The sequence below is a fragment of the Adiantum capillus-veneris genome, chromosome 7 (genome assembly GCF_014529385.1).
Source record: "Adiantum capillus-veneris isolate H3 chromosome 7, ASM1452938v2, whole genome shotgun sequence".
NCBI classification, from domain to species: Eukaryota; Viridiplantae; Streptophyta; class Polypodiopsida; order Polypodiales; family Pteridaceae; genus Adiantum; species Adiantum capillus-veneris.
In genome coordinates, this window is record NC_140937.1 from 76,692,694 (window position 1) to 76,702,960 (window position 10,267).

Consider the following 10,267-nt stretch of genomic DNA (forward strand, 5'->3'; position numbering starts at 1 on the left):
TTTACATGTTTCTTCCTTGGCATGACACAGCCTCAGAAAGAGCATGAGCAAGATTATCCATCAAGCATCGGCATTTCCGTTGTGATTTGCCAGAGTTGATAGGTTTAGGTCGAAAAGTCAAGTTTCGATCCCACTTTTTGCGTTTGTTTCGTGAATGATTTGGCACTCGATCACTTTGTTCATCTGCATTGCATGCATAGTCCTTTAGGAAGAATAGTATTTTTTGAGTTACTCTATATGGAATGGGTATGATTATGCTTTTGTGTTGAAAGTGGTTTCAGGAATTTCCCTCCTTGAAGATTCTTGACGAAGGTGGACCCACGACCATAGATGCAGTTGGAGCATTGAAGCCGCAACATATCATTTTGTGTCGCTTTCGGCGCGGCCTAGAGAAGCAAGCATTGCCGGCCTTCATGAAGTTCAAGTATCGCATGACCCACGTATCAGAGTGGGCCGGCGAAGAGTTCTTTGTAGGATTCCCAGAGTTGTTGGCCCATTCCCTCGACGCCATATAGCTCGGTACCAATACCTCACTTTGAAAGGAGGGGATGTCACGTGCACATCTAACCCTACGTGCATGTGGACAAGCTATCTCATGTCTAGGGTTCATGTCAGCCTAGAAAGTGTTCTGGCACCTTTGTGAGCTTGTGCGTAGGCCGTGCATGTCCGGGCACTTAGATTAGTTGCATATTCTCTGATTGCACACATCATAATCATTAGCATGGCATTCAGTACCCATCATGAGCATTTTACAGAGCATAGAACCCTTTTTCCCAAAATATAGATATTTCACTTATTTATTAATAAGTGACTTTTGTTGGAAAAGTAAGTAGGGAAAATTGCTAAGGAAATATAAAAGAAACTTGACAGTCACTCAGTAGAAGCAGGAGAAACAAAGAGAGCACAGGCAATCTCTTGCAGCAGACCCTCTAGCGCTTCTTCCTCAGCAAGACCCCCCCCCCCCCCCAACAAGACTTCCTCCCCAGCGTTTTCAGCAAGGTTCCCCCAGCCATCTCAGTGTTTTTCAGCAAGACCCTAGCAACGTTTTCAGCCAATCTCCATCAGTGTTTTTTAGCTAAGATCATCAACGTTTTTCAACCTCAGAACTCAGCCGGATTCGAGCCTCTGTTGCAGAGCAAGTGGCGTTTGGTCAGGCTCAGCCCTAAGGCAGAATTCTCAGAGTTCAGCCCTAGTTGTCACCGTCGTGGTTGCCGTCATCATCGACTTAGCCTTCCCTTGCATCATAGCATCAAGTCCATTGCATCAACACCATTGTACCAGATTTGTGCAATCAATAGCATAGACCTCCCTCGCCAACGAGAGAAGGGCCCTTGGTAGGAGGGTTTGAGAACTGCCTGGTGTCATATTCTTCTCTCTCTTTCTCTCACAACACTTTCCTTCACAGTAGCATTCACTTTGTTTGTGATCAATGCACTCTCTCTCTAAAGGAACGAAAGGCTCTCCCTTTTGTAAGTAAAAGGAACCCTTGAGACAGTTCAGAGCACTCATCTTGAGCAATATCAACATTCACTTCCGCTGCACCTTACAGGCAGATCGAGTGGCACGCAAGGAGTAGGAGCTACATGTTTGCATGTTTGTTATTTGTTGTTTGCTGATTGCAGTTTGCTATTTGCTGATTGTTGTTTGCATGTTTGCAGTTTGTTGTTTACAGTTATGCCCAGGCAACAACATGCTATTTGCCGTTTGCTATTTGCATTTTTTGATGCAGTCAAAGCAACGACATGCTGATTTTTTTTGTTGGATGTATGGCATATGTATCTGTGCTTCTATCCACATCCAGATCTGGATAGCAACGAGGTCAGCAAATCAGACACTGTACATGCTGGAGAAATATTGTATGCAACGGAAAAATCTTATATGCTGGAGGATTTTTGTAGCTTTCGAGATGTACGTTGGAGACTTTTTGTTTCTTGTAATACATGGCTTGGAATTCTTCCATTGTCATGAATTTTTGTATGCTGGAGTAATCTTGTATGCTTGACAACTTAACAATGGTTAACTGAGGGGTTGAAATGTTGATCTCTTCCAGATACAAGATCTCATTTGTCCAGCTCATTAGCTGAGTCTCTTATTAGTAATAGAATGTGCCACTGGTTGGATTGCTGGTGTGTGTGTGTGTCCGAAACTGGTGGTCTTCCTCTTTTTGTCCCATGAGAGTATGCAGACATAGATACACATGCACCCTCCTATAGGTGCATCGTTAATGCTGAATTTGGAGCATATGCGGCACATAAATCATAAACTTGGGAGTAATTTAAGACCCAGGTTTGCATGCTTACGCAATCAGATTTTAGATACACCAAAAGAAAAATGTGTTTTAGTCTAGTTTTTGAGGGGCTTTGACTCCAAAAGTTATTTTGCAAGCTAGCGCTAAACACTAGGTAAATTGCTATCACGCTAACGTTCACGGTGTTGTAGAATCATCGCCTAGTAAAAACCGCAAATTTTGTTTAAAAAGTTATCGGGCTTGCCATGTTTGGCCTGCAGGCGTGGTTTTCCTTAAGGTTTTGGTGGTGCTGCTTCTGGTGTCGAACTCGGCGTGGCTATGGTCTGTCGGCAGCGCGTGGAAGGAGCATTATTGTGTGTTGCGCTGGATTGCAGAGAGTCTGTGCATGCTTAATGTGGTGGGTGGGGCGTTAATGGAAGTTGTTTTTAGAGATGGTGCGCTGGCCACCTTTTGCGGGATGTGAAGCAAGGCATGGAGCGGATGGCCAGAGCTGGCTTAAGGCATGGAGGACACGGCGAGAGCAGGGCTGATGTAGTCAGTATGACGAGTCACTGTTCCCTGCATGCAGTGGACCTATTGTGAGATGTGATGGTTCCATATGGATGTATATAAGCTGTGGGCAGTGTTGTGTAGTGCACCTTCAAGTTCAAGTGTTAGATATTGTAGAGGCATTGCTTCGAAGCTACTATGTGTGGAGAAATGGCGTCAAACTCTGATTTTGTGGACAACTTCGATATTGAAAAGTATGTTGGTGTTGATGCCATGAGTACAAGTGAGGAGATGGACTTTGAGCAAGGTCTTTTGTGAACATGAATGTTAAGTTATTTGATTGTCTTGATGGTTATGCGCGTTAATGTGCTGTCATTACTGAGTTCTGTTGGTTGCTTTTACAGAATTGAAGAGTGTCGCCGAAGGTTCTAGTCGAGGTGATCAGGCCGTTGTGATTGGTGCTCGTAGGCTGTGCCGTAGCCTTAGCGTGGCTCTGAAGGGCTGCAAGAGGGCTTCATGGAACCGGAGGGTTGCTGGGAGTTTGGTGTGTGATGAGATGGGCGACAACGTGGAGGGTGAGAAGCGCCATTACATGGTCATTGTGTTGTTGCTGTGAATTGCTATGATGTTCCAGAATTTTTGAGCCATTGAGCTTTTGTGGCTTCTGTTGGTTTGTGTTTTGGCTGCATTATCGCAGTGAGCATTCCCTTTTATGATCTACGTCGTGGTTGTGAGGCAATGTAGGGACTGCAGTTGCTGAGGGTATGCAAGCTCGGTGACTCTTTTTTCGCCAATGTTGTTAGTCTTTGTTCTGATTTTATATGTCTTTGAGCACGGGCTTTTTATCCTCCCCCTCGTTGTCTTTAGGGAATGCAAGAAATGTGCTCGTTGAGGTTATGTGATGTGGGTGTTTGTTTACCTGCCATTGTTTGCCACTGTAATTGTGAATGTGCTGGCTGCCAATGCAATGCAGTGTTCGTGCTAATTTTGCTTGTGTCGTTCGCCACCAGGTGCTTCAAAGTTGGCTGTTGTTGTGATATCATATGCATGCGAAGCCGCATCAGGTTTGCAACCTCGGCACTAGATGTGTGCTGGAGGAATTGTAGATCTTGCTACAGCTCGATGACTCCCTTTCTGGCAGTGTTGCTACTGTAAATGTGAATGTGCTGGCTGCCAATGCAGAGCAGTGTACATGCAAATTTTGCCTGTGTCGCTTGCCACCAGGTGGTTGAATGTAATGGCTGTTGATGTGATGTCATATGCATGCGATGCTGCATCAGTTTTGTGACCTCAATACGTGATGTGTGCTTGAGGAATTTTAGATCTTCTGCAGCTTGATGACTCCCTTTTTGCCAGTGTTGCCAGTGTCTATTCTGGTTTTATATGTCTTTGGGCATGGTCTTTTTGTCATCCCCCTCGTTGTGTTATGAAATGTGGGTGACTGTTTTCCCGTCGTCGTTTGCCACTGTAAATGCGGAATTGCTGGCTGCCAAGTGTTGCTACTGTAAATGTGAATGTGATGGCTGCCATGCAAATTTTGCCTGTGTCGCTTGCCACCAGGTGGTTGAATGTAATGGCTGTTGATGTGATGTCATATGCATGCGATGCTGCATCAGTTTTGTGACCTCAATACGTGATGTGTGCTTGAGGAATTGTAGATCTTGCTGCAGCTCGATGACTCCCTTTCTGCCAGTGTTGCCAGTGTCTATTCTGGTTTGATATGTCTTTGGGCATGGTCTTTTTGTCATCCCCCTCGTTGTGTTATGAAATGTGGGTGACTGTTTTCCCGTCGTCGTTTGCCACTGTAAATGCGGAATTGCTGGCTGTCAATGTAATGCAGTGTGCGTGCAAATTTTCTTGACGTCGTTCGCCAATAGGCGCTTGAATGTAATGGCTATTGATGTGATGTCGTATGCAGGCGAAGTTGCATCAGTTTTGCGCACTTGCTTCTTGATGTGTATTGGAGGCATTGTAGATTTTGCTGCTGTTTTTTTCCACGTAGGGGGAGACAGCTTCCTATTGCTGCCTTGCTTTCTATTGCCATATTGTGTTCTGGTCGGCCTTCTAAGGTGTCCATTACTGGCTGGAAAGTTCCATTGAAGTGCTCTGAATATCAGCTGACCCAACCAATCGCAAGGCGAAACCTGGTGTGCTATTCGAGCCAGCAAATTGTGATGCGAGTGCTTGGAGAGCCTTCGCCAGTTGATTTGGCCAATTGCAAGGTGAAAGACTGGCTAGAAGTTTACATAGACCTGCTTGGAGAGTGTTAACCAGCTGACTGCCAGCTGCTGCTTCAATTGATTGCAAGGTGAAGCCTGCGGTGTCATTCCAGCCAGGGAATTGCAATGTGAGTGGTTAGAGAATCTTCACCAGCTGGCTGCCAATTGGCCTGACTGATTTCAAGGCAAAATTTGGGACGTCAGTCCAGGTAGGCCTCTTCCTGTGTTTTGTGCCTTCAGCGTCAATTCCTTCATAGCAGTTTGAAGCAGGTTGTGGTTGTCTTTCCAACAGTCCTGGGAGCTCGTGTTCAGGTTAATCTCAACTTTGTCTGAGAGTTGATTGCATCCAATTGTGAAGTCTCCAATAATGACCTCTCTTGACGAAGTTAATTTGTCATTTCCCTCTGCATGTGTACTCTGGTTTTGTTCAAAACAGCCTGTTTGAGTGTTGCTTTCCTCAAGGGCAAGGTCGTTTGCAGGAGTTCTAAGGGGAGTGAGGGGTCTTTACAAACAAGATATAAAGGCTGCCTAAATCTGCCATTTATTGCAGTGCGTTGTGAATGCCAGAAACATTTTTGTTTTTTTGAGATGTCATGACGTTGTGGATATTGTCGCTGCCTGCTTCGGGCTGATTATCTCATTCAGCAGGTCCTACCCCTGCTTCCCTGTATGGTTGTGAGTGAAAGCATGATATGTTGTTACAGAGGTTATTTAAGTTGAATGGTTTAGGTTTCATTGGAAGGTGCCGTGTGTGGTAGAGTGAGGGTGAAGTTATTTTATGCAGTCATTGCCTTGTTGTTGTGAATCGTAGTGACCGTCTAGCTTTGCTAACTTCTACTGATGATTTGGGAATTTTTTCCTGGGCTTGATTGTCACTGATGAAGTCATTATGCTAAGTTTTACGTCCTCCTAGAAAATCCTACGGCATCTACGAATCGTTTAGGCAAGGCCCACAACTGCTATTCATAACTGCAATGCCCTTAGCCACCAAAATTGTGAACTTGCTCACCGCCTATGCTTTATTATTGTTGCACCATCCTAGGATTTGCTATATGATGGATGCATCGGCGTATCGACGTGGTTGGTAGGCACCATGTTTATTCATGTTCATATCCTCAATTTGTTGTTGTGTCACGATTGCTTTTGGAACCAGCAAGATGCATACGAATGAAGACTTTGGTGTCGATTGTAACTCTGTTTGTTACGCTCTTTCCACAACAATGACGCTTGTTTTGCAGGTGCAGCAGTAGATGTGGCCATTGGTGGCAAGCAAACATTACCTGAAGTTCTTGCACGAGGCGAAGTGAAGGTTGAGCTTGTTCAGTCCCCTGTTGTGCTCACTCAACATCGAGTAGAACTTCAAGCTCCGACTGTGGTTCAACCCCAACAGGCACAGGTGGTGCCCGGCTGCAAATGATGGAGTGAATATGTCTTTGGTGCCGTACGCAAGAGAATTTCTCCCGTTGTTGGTGATTTCTGAAATTGGTGAAGCCTCCCCCAAGTTTACCATCGAAACACAAAATAGCATCTGAGAAGTACAGCCCGTACTTGAAGCTTGAGCTTGTGGATGCGGAGTCTACAAACACCATAACCCACTCAATTCCAAGATAAATTGCACAATGGTGAGTACATTAGGGTAGAAAACTCTAGGGTCAACACGAGGGGATGGGGGTACAACATCTTTTTCTTTACATGTCAATGCCTCGACATTAGTGATAAAGGCCGAACCCTTCCCAGTGGCATTGTCTTTCTTCCCTGAGACTTCTATTAGATCCTTCTTAGAGGAAACATGGCGTTCATTATTTTGCAAAATCTTCAATCCAAAGCAGGAGCACAAGTAGGTGAACTTTTGTTTGCAGATAGGCCATCGTTTGATGATCGAGCTATTGTGAGTGCACTAGCTTCCTGTTGCTTGGTTCCACGTGAATCGACCGTGATTGGTTGCTTACATGGTGATTATGTAGGTGAGCTTTGTGAACTCTCGCAAAGGTGACTACATGCAGTTGATTGTTGATTTGGGGTGAGGAGAATGTGATGTGTGTCGCTCCAACATTGCTCCATTCAATGGTCGTGCCAACACGCTATCGGTGCTTGACATCACCATCCTAGTCCCTGTTCGTAGTCCTCGCTTGCGACAACTCTTGGTTCAAGTTTTCCAAGCCCAAACTGAAAGTCTAGGGTGCGACCGTGAGGTATGTTTGTTATATGTTGTACCCTTTACGTCAACTGTGCATGCAATTTAAATCTAAATGTAGTGGATCTTCCAGCTAGTTGGAACATTGCTCTTTACGAACTTTAACTCTATTCTTTTGGAGAAGCAATGTCCACTTTGCAAATCTACAAAGGTTCACAAAAGTTCTGAAGGAGGCTTCTATGCTGCTTGTGACAAATCCATTGGTATTACAACCATCCCAAAGTTGGATGCACGTATCATTGTGAAAACAACAATGTTGTTAATGCTGAGATTGTCGGTTCTATGGTAGATGTTGTGCTTGGCTCCAAAGAGAGCTTCAAGGACTTGTACACTAGAAGTCTTGCAGAAGTTCGATACATTTTGGCTATTGCAAGTAGAGTAGGTGCTTTAAAGCTTAGTGTCACCAGGTATGTAATAGCGTTCACACCCCACTCAAAGGTGGCCGAGCAACGTTAGCTCATGCATCCCCATTTGGACGATCACTATCAAATTTAGCCTCCCTCCCGTGACTTCTATTTTGGTGTGGTTTGCCCCTTTGTATATATCTCCCTAGCCTACTTGTATGGTAAACACTTTTTCGAGCCTCAAGCTACTTGCCTTTTTGTGTGGCTTCCATGTTCTCCCTTTTTTGGCCTATCTTTGACATTAACATGAGCGAAATAAATCTATAGCATGTTTCATGCATCTCTCTCTCTCTCTCTCTCTCTCTCTCTCTCTCAATTTTGCTCACACAATCTATAAATGAATTGAAGTAAACATTGTCTAAGCCACTTCCATGTGTTGTGTCCCCCGCACTTATTAAGTTTGCACATGTCTACTTGCAAGTTAAGTTTGAAGTTTGGTCTTTCTTTCGTAGTTTTTTTTTTTGGTGTAGCATCTCATTTGTGTATATCCACGCAAGCTCCTTATTTTTTTACCGGTCTTTGAGAACATTGTGTGAAACAAATCCATAGCTTATTGTGTGTAACCCTCTCTCTCTCTCTCCCTCCTAAAAATAATGCCGATTTGCAAGGTGCATATGAATCAAGTTGATTGTTGTTGAGGTGCAATAGTCACCTATATCTCCTAACTTCCTATTTGACTGGCAATTTGGCATTTCTTTCGGAGCACTTTTCCCAGTGTACCACCCTACTCTATATACGGCTATTCAAGCTCAAATTCATTAAGCACACTGTGAACAACAATATTATAGCATTTGTATCTAGCTTGGACTACATTAGTTGCCGCTAGCTTAGCTACATCTTGTCTTGAGGACAATTTGCACCTTTGGCTCTCCTTCTTGGCTTTGCCTTGAGCTTCCATATTCTCTCTTTTTTTGTGTACCTTTGCATATGCTATGCGTGAGATGCATTTGTAGCTAGGCTCCTCTACACCATCTTCGTGTAGCAGTTAATTTCATTTAAACCACTCTTTGCTCTTTCGGGTCCGATCCCCTCTCTTTCTTTTGTTTTCCAAATCACGCTTGAATCAAAGTGAGCATTCTGCTAGTGCACTTAGTACTTTCACATACCATCTACTTATCTACAAACACCCCTTATTTGCCTACAATTTCGGACTCAATCATGTCAGCATCACAAGAACCAATTGACACTCCATTCATTGTGGTCAGCTTGGGCAAAAGCTTCTTGCAAAACTTTCCCGCCAACACAAATACTTTTAGTGCCTTGTACTCAATGGCACAAACCACAATCCATTTCAAAAACTTTAAAGAAAACTTGATTGATGAATTGTTCTCAAGCTATAAGTTTCACTGTGGCTTCAAATTGAATGTGGATAGATTCAGTGGAGTGCAATCTGCGATCGGAGATGAAGATAAGTTAGTCATCGAAAAGTTGTTTGACACTACATCTACCTTTTTGTTGTTGACTATGGAAGTCATTGAAGTCTTTGCACAGATGATCCATAAAAATAGGGGTTAAAATCCACAACCCAATCATTGCACAAATGAAGCTTTCAACAAAAGGAAACCTGATTGAACCACTCCATTGCCAAAGCCTTGTGGTTCTCGCTGAACTTACAGGTTTGCAATATTTTCCAGAATCTATGCCCAAACTACGCAAACCGTGCATTAAATGGACTATGGAGAATACTAACTTACTAAGGGATTTGGTTGAGTTGAACTCCACAAGAAAAGCAGAAGATATTGTTGCTAAATACCTTGAAACCAACCCATTGTCGAGCCATGCAACAACTGCAATAACCACAAAAATCAAGAGAATTAATCACGACTTGAAGTAAAATGTCGTAAGCAACAAAACCAAAAAATGTATAAACAAGCATGTGGCCTTGTACATTAAAAAGATCAATGACACGCCTACTTTCACATGCCATAAATGTGCACGTTTGCTATTTCGCTCACAACTAGTAAAGATGTTGTGTGAACAACAAAACCTTAGCTGCAAGAAACGTAAAAGGCATGCATCACTTTTCATTTGGCGTGCTAAAGAAGTGCAAATAGGGAATATGACGTTTGCATGCTTGAACATAGCCCGCCTTAACAACCCCTTGCTTGAGGTGCTAGCATTGAATCCGATTGAAGCAAAATTAGTTGCAATAATATGAATCCCTTTCTCAAAAATTCGTGAGCTTACTTTTGATGGGCAATATGGCTTAAGTTGTAGTGTTGTGAATGTCCTAGCAAACCTTGAAAAAACACACAGACTCTGCCTCGCTTTTTGAATGACCAAGCGTCAATCTTGGTTGGCATAAAACGCAAACTTGAATACAAGCATTCATATTTGAGTGGTGTAGTGTGCCCTCTGTGGACCATTAAAGAGACTTCAAAATTGCTTGGTGCATCATTGTACAAAAGGGAAAACATATGCTTGAATGTGGCTTGGTTAACCCACATTACAAGTGTCCAAGACACGGCAACACCAATCACCATGGAGAATACAAACATTGATGGAGATGAACACACCGACGTGATGATCCATAGCATAACCACAGACAACCGCTCAAGTCGTGGACTTCAATGACAAAATTGTCTATCTAGCGCCAAGCGAGATTAATAGTCCATTGGACCTCTTTAAAGGTAAATATTGCAAAGAATTAGCATTTCCAACTCGTTTCTTTGGGGAACCAAGGAAATACCATGAGCACATTGCTTTTAAATAC

The 10,267-nt window shown here is 43.4% G+C and overlaps 1 protein-coding gene across 1 annotated transcript; it reads left to right on the top strand.

Moving 5' to 3' along the window:
* Positions 1-2,449: 2,449 nt before the first annotated feature.
* Positions 2,450-7,834, top strand: LOC147454085 (uncharacterized). The gene is made up of 11 exons (XM_086516086.1): positions 2,450-3,044; positions 3,142-3,312; positions 4,656-4,735; positions 4,807-5,002; positions 5,142-5,165; positions 6,195-6,352; positions 6,728-6,844; positions 6,921-6,976; positions 7,079-7,148; positions 7,224-7,353; positions 7,440-7,834. The coding sequence occupies exons 1-11, from the start codon at positions 2,936-2,938 to the stop codon at positions 7,604-7,606; spliced, it is 1,278 nt and encodes a 425-aa protein (XP_086372212.1). The 5' UTR covers positions 2,450-2,935; the 3' UTR covers positions 7,607-7,834.
* The last annotated feature ends 2,433 nt before the right edge of the window (positions 7,835-10,267 follow it).

Coding starts and splice junctions, on each gene's coding strand:
- LOC147454085 (XM_086516086.1), top strand. CDS start 2,936: ATGTGTGGAGAAATGGCGTCAAACTCTGATTTTGTGGACAACTTCGAT. Junction 5,166..6,194: donor AATTTGGGACGTCAGTCCAG/GTAGGCCTCTTC, acceptor CTTGTTTTGCAG/GTGCAGCAGTAGATGTGGCC. Junction 7,354..7,439: donor TGCTTGTGACAAATCCATTG/GTATTACAACCA, acceptor GTTCTATGGTAG/ATGTTGTGCTTGGCTCCAAA.